Source organism: Cygnus olor, chromosome 1 (assembly GCF_009769625.2).
Source record: "Cygnus olor isolate bCygOlo1 chromosome 1, bCygOlo1.pri.v2, whole genome shotgun sequence".
NCBI classification, from domain to species: Eukaryota; Metazoa; Chordata; class Aves; order Anseriformes; family Anatidae; genus Cygnus; species Cygnus olor.
The window spans coordinates 127,802,066-127,821,604 of record NC_049169.1 but is presented as its reverse complement, the minus strand read 5'-3'; the positions used below and the strand labels follow the sequence as shown (position 1 = coordinate 127,821,604).

At 43.0% G+C, this 19,539-nt stretch overlaps 2 protein-coding genes and 1 long non-coding RNA gene across 6 annotated transcripts in view; 2 read left to right on the top strand and 1 right to left on the bottom strand.

Moving 5' to 3' along the window:
• The window catches only part of NHS (NHS actin remodeling regulator), a 248,586-nt gene extending 244,421 nt beyond the window's left edge, over positions 1-4,165 (top strand). For all 3 annotated transcript variants that reach the window (XM_040532721.1, XM_040532732.1, XM_040532716.1), the window contains one exon: positions 343-4,165. In XM_040532721.1, the coding sequence (XP_040388655.1) occupies positions 343-958 (616 nt within the window). In that variant the 3' untranslated portion in view covers positions 959-4,165. The remainder of the gene's footprint in view (positions 1-342) is intronic.
• Positions 2,843-11,593, bottom strand: LOC121057947. Its single transcript, XR_005814032.1, has 2 exons — positions 11,449-11,593; positions 2,843-7,421 (listed from the first exon to the last, which is right to left on the bottom strand). It is a non-coding gene; the product is annotated as an uncharacterized LOC121057947 (long non-coding RNA).
• Positions 11,594-12,004: 411 nt separating this feature from the next.
• The window catches only part of BEND2 (BEN domain containing 2), a 30,295-nt gene continuing 22,760 nt past the window's right edge, over positions 12,005-19,539 (top strand). For both annotated transcript variants that reach the window (XM_040532755.1, XM_040532747.1), the window contains exons 1-2: positions 12,005-12,691; positions 19,195-19,356. In XM_040532755.1, the coding sequence (XP_040388689.1) occupies positions 12,685-12,691; positions 19,195-19,356 (169 nt within the window). In that variant the 5' untranslated portion in view covers positions 12,005-12,684. The remainder of the gene's footprint in view (positions 12,692-19,194; positions 19,357-19,539) is intronic.

The following is a 19,539-nucleotide window of genomic DNA, read 5'->3' as shown; positions in this document are numbered from 1 at the left end:
TTAATGAGTGAGTTGTCACACTGAAGTGATGAGAAGGCATCTCTTCAAATTTAGTGTGTTTTCTATTCAGCTGAAATTCGCGATCACAGCTGAAATTACAGATTTCTGATATTAAATGGGTTTCGATGAGTATTTGGCTAACCTGGGACTCTGTAAGCATCATTGTCTTTATAAAGAGCTGTTTGTGCATGAATTGTTTTAGAAGAGGTGGGTAAGATTGAGAGGGATTAAGGAAGCTCCAGCTAGTTTAAAAGCATGGTGAATCCGTGAAACTCCATGCTAGTGTGAAGCGTTCTTCTACAAAGATAGCATATGAAAGAATGTTCCTCTGTATTTTTACAGATCGAAAAGGAAAGTTCTTGGGAGAAAGGACTCCGGAGACCTGTCTGTCAGGAACAGATTGAGAGCTTCCTCTGGGACAAGCAGCCAGCCGCCCGCCAGCAGTACGCTGCCCGCCAGCAGCGCACCGCCCACCAGCAGCGCAGGTGCTCCCATAAGCAGCCAGAGGTCCCCCGGGCTTATATACAGGAATGCCAAGAAGTCCAACACATCTAACGAGGAGTTTAAACTACTGCTTCTTAAAAAGGGCAGTCGGTCTGATTCTAGCTACAGGATGTCCGCCACAGAAATTCTGAAGAGTCCAATTCTGCCCAAGTCACCCGGAGAGCTGACAGCGGATGCTCCCCAAAGCCTGGACGAGTCTCCCCCGGTGGCGAGTCCCGATGCGCTGTCCCCCTGCTCCCCGAGGGTCAATGCAGAAGGATTCTCCTCCAAGAGCCTTCCCATGTCGGCGTCTTCGCGAGTGGGGCGCTCCCGGGCGCCGCCGGCAGCCAGCAGCAGCCGGTACAGCGTGCGCTGCAGGCTGTACAACACACCCATGCAGGCCATCTCGGAGGGAGAGACCGAGAACTCGGACGGCAGCCCCCATGATGACCGGTCTTCTCAGAGCTCAACATAGGCTGCCAGGGACTGCTGACACCACGTGGGTTGTGTAAGGATGTGAATATAAGAGGCCAACGCTGTAGCAGTCAAAGAAATAATAATAATAATAATTGCAGGGCAATATCGATGCTTAAATGTGTTTGTGTTCGTCAGATGCTGGGGAAACAGGACTACAGCTGTAGCTATTTATTACTCTACATTTTATAAAAGTAGAAAGATATGCTACGTCTATTCTGTTTTCTTTTAGCTTCATTTCATTTATCCCACTCTCATTTCTGTTGTCACTGTAGATTTCAAGGCTATACACTTTTCGTAGAGTTCAAAGAGACTTTTTGTGTTGTTTTTTTTTTTTTTTTTTTTTTTTTCCCCAGAAGTTGCCCATCTAGAAACAAATCCCTCACTGTAGTGCTTCCCTAGGGAGAAAAATAAAAAAGCAAATGCTCTTGAGGATTGGTATTTTTCTACACTAAAATGAGCTGAAACAAAATTTAGAAGAAATTAACAAAACATATGTAAATACCATATTTTTGATAGAAATTTGTAAATAGAATTATCAAAAAGTGGACACGTGGCAAACAATTTACCGCATAACAACTTTGTTTATAGAAGACAAAAGAAGTCAAATGTAATAACTGTATTCTGTGAATACCATTTTCATATCAAACATAAATTCACATGGCCACCAACAACCACTTTCGGTGCCATATAAGCCTCAAAGACGACATTTAACAGTCGAAAGGAATTCTCCACCTTAGCTAACAAAACGTAAAGGCTGACTGAGATCGGATTAAAGCAACCATTTGTCTTTCTAACGTAGCTCCCAACAAGCTAACTGAAAAGTGCAGCTGTGAGTTTCACCGTGATAATCAGCTGGGAAGGCAGGCGTGCTTCTGACACAACTAAGTCATTTCTAATACGAAGCCCCAAATGGTCCCATCTGACGGTGTCCCCTGGGCCTTCGTGCTAACAGGGATTGCTTGGGCGAGAATAGACGTGAGGAAATAGTACTTCCTTTCGTATTCCTATTAGGCTATTGGGATACATAACACAGTCATAACCTGGTAACTATAATCTTTAAACATGATTAGTTTCTGGCTCTTAAGGGAAACAAATAAATTATAAGCATGCAACAAGCGCTTTCAATTTTTCAGTAAATATCTGCGATGAGTTTTCAGTGAAGCTTTCTCTTTGTGCTGATGAGATTCATGCTACCTAAATATTTACAAAAATGACACTGTGAAAATGTAGCTGGGAAATAGGTATGTGTATGCATTATTTATATTCATTGCGAATCCGGGAAGGGGAAAGCTCTGGTTCATTGTGCCAGCCACATACAGTTTGGATTTCGTCTGGGTTCACCAGAAACGTGCAACAGGGTGGGGGACTGGGATGGGGTGGGAGAGGAGACAAGTCAAAGCAACTGCTTTGATACAAACAAAGGCAGGGAAATAAAAGCTGAATTACTTGAAGTTACTTGAATTTTCTTGTCTTAAAACTGAAAGGATGTGTACTTTTAAACTTAACCCACAAGTTGCTTTATGCTTTTAATTTTTAAATGAAATAAAACCAGTTGTTGGCCTGATTCTCCTTTGGGCCATCGTGGTTTCCAATGATGTAGCCTGACCATGCTACTCAGAGAACAAGGCCCTCTTTGTCCAAAATTTGTGCAGTTGGTGTTGTTTGCTATAGTATATGCTTTGGAGTAGAGGAATAGAGGAAAGGTTAGTGCAGAGAAAATATTACAAGAAGGAATTTGGTGTGCAGTACGACAGGTTGAGTAGGATGGCAGAAAGAGCGTACTTAGGTACTAAAGAAATCAACTCAAAGCTGGCTTTAAGCATAAGTAAATAATAGGGAAGTGGGATGTGTGAAATGGGTTTTTCCTTTTTTTGTGTGTGTGTGTGCTTTTATTCATGTAATGCATAAAGCTGAGAGTTTTAAAAGAGGGCAGATTGTGTTTTTAAGAGGAAGATTCAACCTAAAGCGGTTATGATTTTAAAGAGTTTGAGCAAGTCAGAATGGTTTAACAAATCCTGAATGTTATTTCCCATAAGGTTTGTGTCTCATTTTGTCTAGCGTTTACCACAAGAAATATATAATTCAGGGTATCCTACCGTCCTCCTGTGTAGTCTGGTTGTGTGCAGTATGCAAGATGGAATCACTATGCATGCAGTACGTGTGTTGGGAAGAGGCATGGTAAATCAGCTAAAGGGCTTCAAAACAGGGAAGTCTAAAGTAGTTTTTAAAAAGGTAGGTGGGGCAAGGTTTGGAAATTAAAGGCTAGTCACATTAGTAGCTTAGTTAATAAAATAAGTCTAAACACAAGTGAAATGAATGAATGGGAATGTTTTAATAGGAATTGTATAGCATATAACAAAACACTTTCTGGAGAACATGAGTAAAGGAAGTTTAGGTATTGGGCAGAAACTCCTTAGTTTGTCATCTTAAGTCATTTTCCCTAAAATTTTACCAGTTCTTTTATAACGTTTGCCCTTAAAGGTGTTCTATGTGCTTTAAAGAATCGTTCAAAACTGTTAAGAGAATACAAATGAATTGACTTTGGTGATACCACTTTTTATTACCAGTCAACAATTTCATAGGTGCCATATATAAATATATATACACACTAAAATGTTTTTTGACTTGAATTGTGAGGCAATACTTCACATACAAGATGACCAGAGAACAATCACATTGAAATATAGTCTTATTTTGTGTAAAATCTATGAGAGGCTTTCTTCCTATTTTCCGTTCAGCGGATCGAAACACAAACAAAGCCACTGTAAATCCACTGTGAAGAAGAGAATTCATAACAAATGTGGGAGGCAGAGGAAAGGAAATGGAGGGAGACCCCTTCGGTGTTGCAGGTGTGCCTCCAAGGCACCGGAGGACAAGCTGTAGAGCAAGGGGAACATCAGACATCTTGAAACAGGGTACAGTATGTGCCTAATGGCCACCAGTGAATCATTGTTTCAACCTGTTGTTCCGTTGTTTGCACTGATGTTCTGGAGATGATTTTGGAAGTTACACAGCTGTGTGTTTTGAAAAGTAACATTTTTTTCCCCTTTTTTTCTTTCCCTTTTTTTCATGGCAGCATAGAGAAGATGGAATAGTTGTAGCAAATAAAGCATATATTTGCTTTTGCCAAAGGTCAGTGATTGAGTGCATTTGCTGCAATGGTGGCAGATATAGAGAAATACTGTAGGTTATGACTTAAAGAATTTAAAAAAAAAAATTAAGAAGGTTACAGTGTAACTATTTTGGTACTAGCACCAGTTCATGCTGGCAGAAAAGACAATGGTTTATGGACTTGCATCCATTTTGTATTTTTGTAATATTTGTAAATATGAACTTTTTAAATTGTTGCAAAGATGGTTTCTTTTGTAAAATGTTTTCAAAGTTTACATTAAATCCAAGCCTTTGTATATTTTAGAGCTGTGCAACACTTTAAGTCTTGTATTTATTTTTAGTAAAAACGGTGACAGTTTCATTGTGAACCCCTCTCAAAAAATGTGTCGGAAAAGTTTGATTACCTAGAAAGTGTGTATAGAAACTGCAAATAAACGTGACTGCAATTAAATCACACCTTCTCTTTGCTTGTAATGAAATGTAAAGTCTGATCTACTGGACTACGAGTACAGTTTTTCCAAAAGTAAGTCTCAGTGCATCGCGCCTTTCAAACCACTTGATCTTGTTTTCCCTTCAATTTAAGATTTTGTACAAACCAAGTAAGGGAAAAATCTGTATCCAATCTAAACTGTCACTCGATTTAAGTGGAATTTAGCCCCCAAGTACAGTTTTGTCAGAATATAAAGACTGCTGGATTTGCCCAAATTCTACAGGGGACAAAAGGTTAAGCAGGAAAGAAAGGAAGCAGAGATGAAAAATAATGGAAAGACTGCTACTTTATCTTTGGCTGGAAAACAAATTGCAACACATAAGACCCAAGGCATAAAGCATCCAGTGACTGAACCTTATCACATAAAGCAAGCAGTGGCCAAAAGGCGGGTGATAAACTATGAACATAAAATAAAGTAGCATTTGCACTTCTAAGTTTAAGTCATTTTGGTTAGTGGGAGATAGAGAAGTCTGGACACGGACGCTAGGTGGGTTAAATGTTCTAAAACTGCATACCTGCAGGAAAAGGGGAAGAGAAGAAGCTTTTGTTTTCATCTGTCATTCTGCCAGTAGCTTTGCTACCCTGTACATAGGTACCTGAAAAGCGTACATGGACAAAAGTGGAAATATGGAAGTCTAGTGCCTTAGAGTGGAGAAATCAGCCTTGGAGAACGCAGCTGAGCTATTTGAAATCGTGCCTCGCAAAGATACGAAGATTTCCCCTATGGGTGTGGTACCAGAGTGGTCTCCAAGTGGGAATCAGCTTCTATAATATTTGTTTCAACCAGATGGTCAAGCAGTTAATGACTATGTAGATCATTTGCTGATGTATATTATGCGCCTCTCCCAATCCAGAAGTACAGATAAGCAAGAACTGCAGGACAAGCTTAGCCCACAGAGACAGGCACAATCTGGTTTTTATCTGCTCGTTGTACACTTGTGTATTTTCTTCATGCTCAGTGGAGAGAAAATTAAACATTAGACCTCATAAAACATACCCATTGCTTTTTTATATATACAAGCTGAAATCTTTGTAACTATTTACAACATATGTGAAGTCGGTGACTTTTTTTTAAGTCTTTGCAAAATCCAGGCTTCAGCATGTACCTTTGGGTACACGTACACAGCATACCACAGTCAAGCCCATCCAGTGGTAATATAAACCAGATACTACATGGAGCATCACTGCATATACAAGCTCTTCTCAGGTTGTGCCTTCCTGCTCGGCAAAGCATCCCAGCGTGCTGTGTGGGTGTCTGTGTGGAATGTACATAAACGTGCACGGTACGACTTACGAACGGGGGGTGCTTTCTGTTTGGAAGATAATAAAGCAAATGGGTTTAAGAACTTAAGACGCTACAGTGAAAATTATGGTACCTTCTCCACAGAGTGGAATTCCAAAACACATATACGCACACACCACCACCAACAAATCTACCTATACACTTCACCCACAGTGTTTTCAGACACTTGGCAATCAGCTCAAGCATGGTATCAAGCGAGGTCCTCCTTGAGCTAGAAAATGTGAGGCATGTTCTAATTTTCATCTCTTGCTGGAGCAGGTTTAAAAAGAGAAGCATTCATCTATCATAAAAATAAATCTTGCTTCAGAGAAGGGACTAAGGCAAGAACTCTGCAGGTATTGATGTTCCTGCTCTGGGGAGTATTTCTCGCTGTTATCTTCTGCTCTGCATAACACATACACATCTGAGAAAGCGAGTACTTCCCCAAGGATCTGGTCACTGGATTGCAGCCATCCATCTTCCAGATTTGCTCTTCCCTGCCGCTTGGCTCTTCATTATGCCTAGAACAGCGCTGTGTTTTGGGGAGGCCGCACAGGAGGAATGCTGCTGGCAGAGCCAAGCTGTTCTCTCAGGCTGTGCAGCACACAGGGCTGCATTCCCACCATCCACATGGCTTTCTGCCTGCTGGGCTGTTCCAGCACTGGGCAGCAACAGGCAGAACTGTTGTTTTAGTATCACAGTTTCAAATTCAGTCGGTGAGAGGGCCAGTCCCGTCAGCGAGGGACACTCCCATTATCAAATGTCTACGATGAGGCCTTTCAAAGAGGCTGTTGGGCAAAAGCAGGCTGACAGCCCCAGGGATACACCACAATGCATACCTGCACTGAGGGAATGTTAGCACTGTGGGTGGAGACACCTGAAAACATGACAGCACTTTCTCAACTCGGCAGCCACCCACAGGAGAAGGAAAGGTGGTTCCTCCAAAGGTTTTGGAGTCTTTGTTTGAATGTGAGGGCTTTTAGGTGTTTAAATGAGGTTTTTAATATCAAAACATTTCCTGAATCTCAATCTTTAATCCTGGGTATGTCAGGCATCCCCAGCTTGTGGTGTTACACAGAGTTTGATAAGTTTCATCTTCAACTCTTGTGCTGTTGGCACTGTCACCTTTGGGAGCTGGAACCTATTCTCCACCTTAATACCCCTTCACAATGGTATGTGTTCCTGCAACAAACTCCTCTCCCAGGGAAGAGGGCATCTAAGTGCTGGCTGCAGCCCTAGCGCTGATTTCCATAAACCTATTTTTGGTTGTGTTAATTACATCTCCCGCCTTTTATTTCTCTACTTGGTGACAGAAGCATGTATTTACTGTTCTGATTCTGGGATTAAACTCAGGGTGAAAGGTTGCTGATCCTGCTTGTCCCACTTGTGTTTTTAACTAGTGGCTTCTAGGTATTCTCCTGAAACTTTTATAGTGCCCAACCTTATTGGTCATAAGAATTCTTCAGTGGTTCTCCTAAGTTCTTGAACGCAGGTTACCCAGCTCTGCTGACTGACGATGTCTTCAGTTACCTCAGTATGAATGGAAGAGGTTTCATATCACGTCATCTGGATATACTCCTGAAACAGAAAACAGAGGAAGTGTATTCATGATGAACCCACATCCTCCAACATAGGCTCAAGGTCAGGATAACAAAACAGGCAAGCAGCTAAAGACAATGTTTCCCACTCGATTCACCTGCATTGGCATTTAAACTTCCCCAGAGTCTGAAAATCAGAAAACCACTATGAATGTTAAAGCAATTTTATCCTACAAAAGGGATAGGCATTCTCAGTGAAGTTTTCTGTTTATTCAGAAGGTAAATTCAAAAGATGCACAAAACAGCAACGGTAGTGACAGTGCTAGGAATAAAAATAGTAGCTTTCATTCATTTTTACTCTGAATAGATAGCTACATATTTTTTATTCATTTTAACAGAACTTTATCCAGATAGTACATTAGTATTCTTACTATTGTCATTTCACATTAAAGTTGCAAACCATAAACTATTCCTGTGAGGAAGCAACTGCTTCCACAGCTCCCTTTTTATTCAGTCATCTTCAGCCGGAGTTAGGGGAGAGGCAGGAACTGCTCCTCCAGCCCCAAGAGAATAACAACAAAGGCCAAGGAAATGCCATTTCTTGATCAACTCATAGGTCAGTTCAGACTGTTCATGTTAAGGCACTGCTCTCCATGCCTAGCAGCAACAGCGAGGTACTCATGAAGCAGGAAAACAGGCTTTCTTGGCAACAGCACATGAACAAATAAGAGATGCCTTGCCCTCTAATAATGGTTTTGCAATAGTTTTGATTTGGTGTTAGGCTGTTTCCATTTTATTTTATTACTCAAAATCATGCATTACAAAAAAAAAAAAAAAAGGCAACAAAAAACCCACACACAAGACACCAATCACCCAATGAGTTTCCTGTGGAAATTCACACTACGGTTTTCACTGAGACTGAGAAAATTGCACAAGTAACATCACTGAACCCGTGGCTTGGTCACTTGGGTAACCAGTCACATTGAATCTAGGTCAGGTGGCTCAGATCTATTACAAGCCTCCAAAGCTGGAAAAAAGAAATCATCAGATAAAAACATCTCTGCGTAAATGATATTCAAAATCTGAAGGAATTCAGTTCCTGATCACTCAAGTTTATTTATACATTTAAAAGGCTGGCACAGAACTGTAATGTTATTACCAGTATTTAGTGTTCACTCTTTAACAGTAATGCTGTCCTTTTAAAAAGTACCTCCTTCAGGTGTTCTTTAAAAGCTTACTCAACAGCAGATGGACAACCCTTACATAATTTCGTCATTATGAGCAATGACAGCAAGTGGTTTTATTACCATTTAAGAATGTTAGAGCTTCAAAACTGGATTATCTGGAGTCTCTTCTTGGGCTTCACGCTTTCACTGTTTTCTTTTTTCTTTCTTTTTTGCAGATAATTTAAGGGCTGATCCAAAGCAACATGAATGAAATATAGACCACACCCTCTAACTACTGATGCCAAACCATAATATCCTAATATTGCAAGCTGTTTCTATGCATTTCACTTTGCAAAGCCAGCTGAACCATCAAGCAAACCCTAAACATGTAAATTTAGGCTGTCATTTCTGGTACTTTTGTCAAATCAATGCACAAAACAAGTTCTGGGATCTATGAAGACCAACGTGTAACTGGAGTTAGTCTAAAGCTTCGCTTGTCATTTGAAATATCCAGCGATATAAAATACCAAGTTTTAATGAAATGAAGGCCTTTCAGAAGCAGATAAAGTAGATAAGCTTAGAGTCATTGGATCCAATTAAATCAAAATATAAGTACCAGAAAAGATGGCCAAGAAATTAATTCCAGGAAAGTTTTTGTGAAAACTGATCCAAGAAAAACAAATGCCTTGTAGATCAGGTTTTCTCACTCCTTCCGAAAGTATGATTCCGCATTCAGATGCATTAACTATTAGCTGACTCCTTTCCTTATAACAGCCTCCTGCCTACCTCCACCTGTTTCACGTTTCTTTTCAAATCCATCATTTCTTCTACGTCATTAGCAAGCCACTGAAACAATATTTATATTTGTCTATCAATGTGGAATGTCTACCACAATGGCAGACAGTGGAATGTCTACCACTTTTTATCTTCAAGACAAAGTCTTCTAAAATCACATGGTGTAACTCAGAAATGTTTGGCCTCTAGTGTATCAGATAATACTTTCTAATTAACTTCACTTCCTAAAGATTGGATTCATCTTACCCCTTCCTCAAGTATCTTTCTTGTTAGCTCCTCCAAATACCGTTGTCCCACAAGAGTACAGAAATCAGATATTTGTACAAACTTTTTCAGTCTGTTTCCTTTGAATGCCAACATTTCTTTATCCTTGTCCCGAGCACTTCCTGTCCATAGTTGGCAGTATGTGTCTCAGTTTCCTATTCAGCCTCTGTGGCCTTCCAGGATATACCTCTTCCCAAATCATTCTTTTCAGCGATTCCTTCCGTATACACATATAAATTGATGCCCTATCATTAAAAACAACAACAAAAACAAACAAACAAAACACCAGAAAAACAAACGAGGAAGATAAAAGCTTATCTTGAAAACAGCTGGACTCCCTATCACTTGGGCATTCTCCTGTCACCTCAAGCTTTCTGGGAAAACAAAGCTCTTGGCTTACTCAGTGCTCTTCCAGCCCTGTACTTTAATTGAAAAGCAGCAGTAAATCTGACGTGTTTTGGTGAAGAATCGCTTGCATAAGAAACTGGATGTACCACATTGATATGATTCAAGACGGGGCTTGTAGATGATGGTCTTCCACCTAACTATCAGAGTCAAAGAGAAAACAAAACAGGCTTTTAAATCCTAGGAAGGACCAGGAAGGAATAAAGGAAGCACTGACTAATCCTTCAGATTCTCTCAAAACGCTTATGAGGAAATAAGGCAAAGTCTACAAATAGTCCTTTTATATGTACCTAACTCTTACACAAGTTTTCTCAGAGATAAGCAACTAACTGCATGCTATATCGCCATTCTACCTTTCTCACCAATATGGGTAACAATTTTTAAATCTTTTCTAGTTCTTTCTGCCCAGACTCTTTCAGATGTATGCTCTAAGCTTTAAAAACAGGATGTATGCTACAGGAAAATACATCATGCCGGATCCAAAAGCCCAGGAGAGGCAAAGCTGATGTAGCTTCACACCCACGAGTTCAACCAGTAGCGAGGCTGAAGGCATATTCCCCTGACACGCACGCAGAGCACACACACACCACAAACGTAAGCATACATGCAGCCAGCCACACAGCACACAGACAAAAACAGCCCTCACCCAAACAGACAGCACCCATGAGAAGCACTTATCCTGCTTCTCTATGCCTGAGTAGGTCGGAGGTCCACTAGTGTATCCATATATATAAATATAAGCATGTGTACTGTGGGGATCCTTCCAGCAGCAGAGCTCACACCCAGTCTGCCCCGTGGATCCCAGTCTCCCCAGTTGCTGTCACCCACACGTGTGCGTCCCCGAGGCCACAGCCTTACAGCAGCTGCTGTCACAGGCCTCCCACCCCCGAGTCCCCACGCAGAGCTGGCTGGTACTCCCCTGCTCCCCAAAAGCCAGCTCCCTGACATGGCGTCACCCTCGGAGACATCCCTGGCCCCCAGACCACTTTGCCTCCTGACAGGACAGTCCTGCCTGACCTTCACTGGTGCTCACAAACTCGTTCGTGCTTTCTCTTGATGCAGCACCACAGGCACAGGGGCCCCAGCCCATGGTGTGACTCCAGCACCCACACCCCCACACAAACAAAAGGGAGTCCCTCCAGGGAAGAACAAGAAAGGAATACATGAAGATACACTTGTTCCTTCCCTGTTCACCTAAATCTCTCTCTTCCCTTGCTGTTGGTTCCTTCCCTAATGGTAAATTGTCTTGTGCAATCCCTCCTGTGTATCCCATAGCGTATCCCATACCCCTAGGCATCAACCCACTCAGTCCAAAGCTCCTCTAGTGGCGACTCATGGGGATGGGTTTCACACCTGGCTGCTGGGGCTAGGGCTCTGATGGGACAGCCCTGGAAGGGGCCCGAGCAGGGTGCTCCACCTACTCAGGTTCCCACCTACCCTTGTGCTCCTGTACTCCACTGTGCTGGTCCAAGCACTCAGGCAGAAAGGCTGTGACCCCTGCAGTGAGGCCGCACCTCGAGTGTTGTGTTCAGCTTTGGGCCCCTCACTACAAGAAGGACATCGAGGCCCTGGAGTGTGCCCAGAGCAGGGCTACGAAGCTGGTGAAGGGCCTGGAGCACAAGTCCTGTGAGGAGCGGCTGAGGGAACTGGGGTTGTTTAGGCTGGGGAAGAGGAGGCTCCGGGGAGACCTCATTGCTCTCTACAACTCCCTGAAAGGAAGGTGTGGGGAGCTGGGGGTCGGCCTCTTCTCACAGATGACTAATGATAGGGCTAGAGGGAATGGCCTCAAGTTGCACCAGGGAGGTTCAGATTGGAAATGAGGAGACATTTCTTCTCAGAAAGAGTGGTCAAGCATTGGAATGGGTTGCCCAGGGAGGTGGTGAAGTCACCATCCCTGGGGGTGTTCAAGGCAAGGTTGGACGTGGTGCTTAGGGACATGGTTCAGTGGGTGACATTGGTGGTAGGGGGATGGTTGGACCAGGTGAGCTTGGAGGTCTTTTCCAACCTTAATGATTCTATGATTCTATAAAATCCCACAGCTCTGTGCCTGCTAGCGATGGTATTTAGAGACGCTATCCCCTTATTTTAAGTTCAACTTCAAACAACAAATTTAAAAAAAAAAAAAAGTGGTTGGCATACGGAGAAAAAAGTACAGAATTATTTATGTAAGAAGGTGAGGCTGAAATTTGTGCACTTCGTCCCCCCCAACGGCACTCCCATCAGAAGTCACCTCACTTTATAAAGTCACAAACTCTCACGCAAAACGAAGACAACCTCTCGCATCCCTCTGCGACGGGATTTCCCCAGCTTGCGAGGGTGCAGCAGCCAAACAGCCGGTGCCACCCGGGGCAGGGGACCTGCCACGGGGCCTCCCCGCACCCCGAAGGCCAACCCGGTCGCTGTGCCCCCCCGCAGGAGCTCCGGCAGCCCCAGCAGGTCGCTAAAGGAGGCCGAGGAGAGGCAGAAGGAGGCGGCGGCGCCGGCCCCGCCCGCCCTGCTCCCGTTTGCCGGGCGCGTCGCGCAGCCGCACTGCCCGCCGGCAGCCTCCGCCGCTCGCCTCGCACAAGCCGCTTCCGTTTCCAACGCCGCATTCCGGCCACACCTGCCCGTGCCCGTGCCCGAGCCCCGGCTCGCTCCGCCGCCCCAGCGAGGCTCCCCCCCCCCCCCGCCGCCATGTCGGGTAGGTGCGGGGACGGGTGAGGGGGCGGCCGCCATGAGGGAGGGAAGGGGGGCGGGGGGGTGGGGGGGGTGCAGGCGCGAGCCGGCGGCGCGCGGGGAACGCTCCCTCAACGTTCGCAACGGCCCCAACGTTCTCCGCCGGGCCGGCCGGGCCACGCCCACCGCGCCCGCTCCTATTGGCCGGCGGCGGCGCGGCGGGGCGCGGCTATTGGCTCTCGCTGCTGCCCGTCGTCCGCGCGGCGTTGGCGGGGGTGGGGGGGCGGTGGCGGTGAGGGGGCTCGGACGCTCTTCAGGTGGCGGCGGGGCGACGTGACGGGAGGTCCCGCACTGCCTCAGCCCTCGGGGGGTCCCCAAGGCGCTGCCGCTGTGAAAAAGCAAAAATGAGTGTGGCAATGCTGGAGTGCCCCCCCCGCCCCCCCCCCCCCCCCCCCGTGCCTTTGGAGGCAGAGTGTGTCATGCAAGTGTATGGGCCCCCTTTGGTTAGCGTTAAAGCAGGTGTCTGCCCGCTGTGTGCTTCCCCGTGCCCTCCCGGGAAATAAAGCTTGTGCAGCCTCACATCATTTTAAGCACCTGCAACTTGCTCAGAGCCATACCCACTCAGGAGGTTCCAGCTGCCCACTTTCCATGTGTGACTTGGCTCAGGGAGCTGTTATGGCTCTCTTTTTGGTTAACTTAGGCTTTGGTCAATGCACTCTGCAATTATACAAGTGTTGGCACGAAGTAAAGGGTGCTGTTTAGATGTAGGACAGTGAGGGGGCATGGCAGTCCTGCTATACTGATTAGGCAAATACACAATGTCATGTGGTGGGTGTCAGTTCAGTCTGCTTTGTCCTCAGTTTTTTCAGTCTCCTGACTGGGTTTTGCTCTAACTCAGCAATCATAAACATAAAAACTGCTCTAAATACCTTGGCAGTGGGAAAGAAGTGCCATTAATAATATTCCTCAGTTAAACATACAGTATGAGATCAAATCTTATTCAACATCAGAGGCCTCTTTGTGAGGCCTGTTTTACCCTGAGTTTTGCTTACTAGCATCTTGGTAATCTGAATGTGAAACTTAAAGCCATGGGAAACCTGGCTTCATTATTCCTTTCACCATAATAATTGGTTTGTGTTTGCTCAATATACGATTCCATTGTCTTAGCTTGTTGCAACTTTCAGTTGCACAAATTCTGGCTCTAGCATTTTAAGTTGTTTCAGTGTTCAGAGACTTGATGAGTATCTAGTATCTTTGGAAGTCTTCTGGTGTTTCTGATCAGCTGCTATAGGTCAGGAACTATCCAGACTAAGGACAGAATTATCAAAAGTATATTGAATTCAAGGATGCAACCTAAGGTGGATGGTACCCAGTTTTCCTGAGTGCAGTATAAAGCATCTTTATAAAACTTACTTTATCTTACGCATATCTCCTCGTGTTGTCAGTTGCAGCTGGAGGAATTGGGATCACATTTGCAGAACACAGAGATGCATTTAAATAAATGCTTAGGAAATGAAGAATGAACGCTGGCATCCTGTGAAAAGTATGATTTAGTTCTGGTGACTTTGCCAGTAGAAGCTTTGCTATAGAGGTTGGGATGTGATTCATTACTGCCCATTGCTTACAGCCTCCTCGGCCCTTGGGTCACCTACCTCTCTGTATGGTTTAATAACTCATGATTACCTACATTCCTGTTTCTGCAATAAATGAGAGCATTCAGCAAGTAACGTCTGACTCAGTACAAGCCCCTCCTTATCCCACAGGCATATGTGGTGTATTTAATTAGTAACGTGCTCGGGAAAGGAAAAGTAGTCTGTCAGCTTGTCTTCTGACTTTAGCTGATGTATCAGTTCTGGTTGCACTTCTGAGCTCACAGCTTTAAGTATAATAGTATGCAGAAATATGATGAGAACTGTTTTGTCTGCAATGAGACAGTGTCAATATGCAAATGTTTACTTGAAGCCGGGATAACATGATGCTACCACTGGAAGACATTATGGCACTGTTGTCCCCGTCCTGTCCCTTGTGTTAGCTCACTCTTTTTTGTATTGGCGTTAGCATTGTGCCACAGATAGGCAGGATCTAGATAGATGTGGTCCCAGGTAATGCTAGCAGGCTCTCCTTTTGTGACTTAGTTTAAATTTGGATAAGTTTCTTGGTATGTATCTTACTTTTCATTGAGTTAGCATTGCTTTGCTTTTACGTTGAGATGTAGTTTGTAGTGCTACAGAGTTTTGTTTCTTTGTGGTTTTTTTTTCTTTCCTTTTTGTCTCCGCCAGTTCACCTTGTCTGTTATGTCCCCGCTACCTGAGAGTTCCTCTCCCAGCCTTGCACTTGGGTTCCTATCAAGTGTTGTCTTCTGGACACAGAGGAGATTGTGGGGAAGGGATCACTTCCAGACAGTTTTGTTTGAGTGATCCCTGGCAGGCAGAAGAAATCATCCCAGGAGGAGTCTAATAGTATGTTCAAAATGCATTAGAGAATTTGGAAATCTTGCCGAATACGTATTAAGGTGGTGTTAAGTAGTCATCTGCATGCTTTGACTTCTCTTTTTTTTTGACTTAGTAGGTTCATTTTTTAGGATAGCAGAACATATATCCCTAATTTAAGCTAACTGGTTCTCCTCAGTGAAGAATTCTTTTCAGAAGCATTCAGGGATTATAGTTTTTGAAGTAAGGAGTTGTACCATATGACTTTGACAACTTGAAATTTGTTTATCCTTCAGTTTCTTTTGAGAAATGGCTGGGCTGTATTTCCCTTTGGGATGCCCTCCACTCCCAAGTGTTCACAAAATATATTCATTCAGGAAAACTGGAAAATTTATCTCACATGTTTGAAGAAGCGAAATGGAGAGCTGTGAATGGAGCCTTATACTAAGAAAAAATAGGCCATGGAAACTTCTCAGTTTTGCGTGTGGGGTCAGCCTTTCAGTAGTAACTTCCAGAATAGTGTCTCTGCAGCAGTCTTACTTGAAAGCCTTCGAAAATTTTTTATTTTTTTTTTAAATCTTGATGTTTGTATCAACATCTTTTGATTTCTAAGTTCCTTTTTTTTTTTTAAATTATATTGCAGTTTGGTTCTGTTCATCTTTCATTCTTACTAGTTCCACATTTTTCTGTGTTCATCTCTTTACCCCAAAGCCTATACTACTGTGCTGTGATCTGGGGATAGGTAAAGGAGTGGTAGTTCAATATTCTGGCACCCACCTGACTGCTTATATGTTGATCAAATGACACACATTCTAAAGAAGATCAGATTTTCAAGCCATAATGATTTATAAACATACTTTTCTTCAGTTACTGGAAATAAAATCTTTCTGAGGCTTGATTTTGACTTTGCTGTGTAAAAGCAATAACTTAATGTGGTTATGTAACTTCTGATGCAGAGTTAGACGCACAGTTGGACAGTCTTGCATATAAATCATTATGAAAGCCGGGCTCAAGTTCAGTATCTTTGACTTTCTGCAAAGACCTGCTTACCTGATGATTTTGTGCAGAAGCAAAGAAGAGCTCCTGTTAAAACAATGTTGGAAAAATCCTGAATAGTGAGCATAAGCCATTTTTCGGTTAAAAGGAGCACCTCCAGTCTCGGATTTCTAACTTCGTCATTTCATAGCCCTGCTCTCCAGCTGCCTTCCTGCACAGCACGATTCTTGTGAGCATCTACCCTCTGATGTAGCATATCCTAGTGCCTGGCTGAAAATAACAACTCGTGTAACTCATAGCACTCATTGAGTCTGAGCAGGAAATTAGCTGGCTGATGTTTTCTAAATTTAGAATGATTGTCACTTCAGTTTTCAAACAGAAATTCAGAAGCCTCTTAAACATATAACTTGTTGCAATCATTGGACAAAACAGCCTGTTTAGTAGGTTTTATTATAGTGTGTAATTCACAGTAAAACCTTTATTTGAAATATATAAACCTAAATATTTTCTCGATCACACTTATTTTTAATTTCTAAGTTGCTTTAAAGACTCGCTGGAAACTTCTAAATACCTATGTCATGATATTTTGTGCCAGGGGAGCTAATTAGTGCAGGGAGGTTATTAACTCCCATTGCTCCAAGAAATGCAGTTGCATCTTCATTCAAGTCACAAGAAAAAAAAGTGTCTTAATGGGTTCACTTTACTCTCCCTTTTCTAGGAGCACAAGTTAATTACAGAGTCTGGCAGTTTGTGGTTTCTACTTGAGAGAGATAGATGCATATTTCATATTGTTCGGTGCTATATCTATACCATTACCCAGTATTGCTAGCACTTCCTAGAAGCATCAGAAATACTCAGAATTGCTTACAGGAATGAGTTTCGGTTTCTTCAAGTTTACGAGTAAATAGCTGGAGTTCTTCTGTAACAAATTTTCAAAGGTATAAAGATTGTAGTTGGATGAATGGAGTTGTCTCCACATGTAGGAATATGTGGCTACAGTAGTGACATTAAAAAGTTGATCTCCCTTGCCTGAATAAATTATGTATTGGACTACAAGATGAGATCTACTTCCCCTGCACCCTTTTTTAGTAGCTAGTATTAACTGACAAGTATTTTAGGCAGCATAAGTGAAATATTTCTGAGCACAGACACTCTCTTTGTAATGAACGTAGGCAATTTTCAGCGAAGACATTTAACTTTGGCCACTGACCTCAGAGACAAAGTAACTAGAATGCCTTAGGGAGAAGGAAGAAGTGGTATGAAGCAGGTGGGTCTGTTTCTTGGAGCAGCTTTCTTTACTGTTACAGAGCTGAGGTGACCGGCCATGTTGGTAAATATTAATAGAAATGGGTTGTGTGTGCTAATTTCAGTATTACCTGACTGTCCAGGTAAGAGTGCCATTCTGAAGAGGAAGTAATTTCCCTTTGAGTGCTGAGCAGTAGGTGATGAAGTTAAAAGTCCTGGATATGAAGAGGATCCTGACCACTATCTTGGGGATTAAAAGTTTTGAGAGACTAGTGCTTTTTGTGTCATTGTTTCTACATCATTGTAGAAATGTAATAATTTTTTTTTTGGAAGTGGGGTGTCTTCCCTTTCTGTGTCTTCATGTTTGGTTTATGTTCATCCTCTAGTCATCCTCTAGCTCTAAACTTCTGTAGCTGCAGATTTTGGAAACTTTGTTTGGAATTCACTATGCTGTGGAGATTCTGATTTTGAAGCTTGTTGAAGAAGGGCTGGTAGAGAGCATGGAAGACTGAGCTTTGATTTTTACTGTCAACCACGTCTAGTAACACTCCTGACATCTCATCATACTCTCCTTCCTCTAGTCCAGATGGACCTGCTTTGTCTTTGCTATGTGCTGGTTCCTCGGCATTTTCCTTATTCTATACAGCAATATTAAACTGGCCAGGAACCATTCTCTGACTTTGAGCCAAAGCAGCGTATCCCAGCTCATGTCTGCTCAACTAAGCTCCTTCTTGCAGGGCTACTGGATTTTCAGCCTCATTTATTACTATAAACGTAGCTGTTGGCTGTATGGTGATTGATGGGCGTCTCTGAATATACCCTTAACTGGGTGAAGTAGTGTTTCCTAATCTGATGACAGCCAAATCCAAACCCTTCTGTGTTGTTTCTTCTGGATTAGACAGGAGTAGTGGCCAGAGTGAAGACTCTCACCTGTAGATCCAGTTTATTTGTCACCTGTTGGGCTCTTGAGAAATTGGAGCAGAGGGAAGGGAGCAGGATTGGGAGTGAATTCTTTGTACGAGAGTAAAGAAGCAGACCACTGTTAAACTCATACAGCCCTGGTTCATCCCCGGAGCTCATCCCATTTTGTACACTGAATAGGGCAGAGATCCTGTGGAAAAGATGACATGCATGTCACTGTGTGTGTGCTGGTTGAATTAAGTTGTATTTTCTAATTCAGTTTAGTGCCTCACAATATGATTCCTTACATTAATTTCTTTCATCAAGGATGAATTCCTCTCCCTTCCTTGCCCTTCTCCAAATGCCAGATCTAGCTGTAATAGTCTGACACCACGACACTTTTTTCTTGACCCTGATATAGTTAATTGGAAAAAAAAAACACAGTACTGGAGATTTCCCATTCAGTGTTTCTGCACAGCATCACACTGAGAGCCATTGCTTGGGTTGATCTGAATACCAAATACGCAGTTAGGATTTGTAGACTGATTTGTTTGAGTGTATTAAATATTTCATGTTTACGGAAGTAAAATTTCAAAAACAAATTATTATGTCTTGTTGGATGCTTGAATGGAAATGGTGGAGTTTTCAGGAGTGCTTGTTACTGACCTGGAACTATTCCTGTTGGAGCTGGGCGCTGCAGGCGGAGTTAGGTGCTGAATACTTTTAGGAGTCCTGCCAACTAAGCAAGAGGAAGCCATTTCCCTTCTAGCGTGTGTTAAAACCTCAGTACACGTGTTTAAGTGACCTCATATTTAAATGTTAAAGTGAAACCGTTCTAAAATTCGCCTGTGGTAGAATTGAGATAATGCTAGGCATGATAAGAGTATTACAGTTTTCATCTGATATGCAGAATAGTGTCTAGTCTTAACCTGCTTCTCTTTCTGCGTACACTAATAAGATTATGACTCCATGAACGTTGAGGATGATGTTGAAGCAGTGATTATTGACAATTCTGAAACAGAAGATGGAGAAAATGGACTGTCCACACAAAGCTGCGTGTCGATGGAACAAAACTCTGAAGTAAACAGTAACGTTCACCATGTGGCTCAACTCGCGTATGGTAATTGCACTTCATTTTCTTTGGTGATCTCATAGTTAATGGCTAATTTTAATGCTGTATGTTCAGTGCTTCTGTCTTTAATGCTTTCTGTGTTACCCATCTTTAAAGCATATTATATTCCAAAGCTATAGGATTGTTTGTATAGGTTGTCTGCGTAGCATAAGGGAGGCTGAGGAGTTAGGC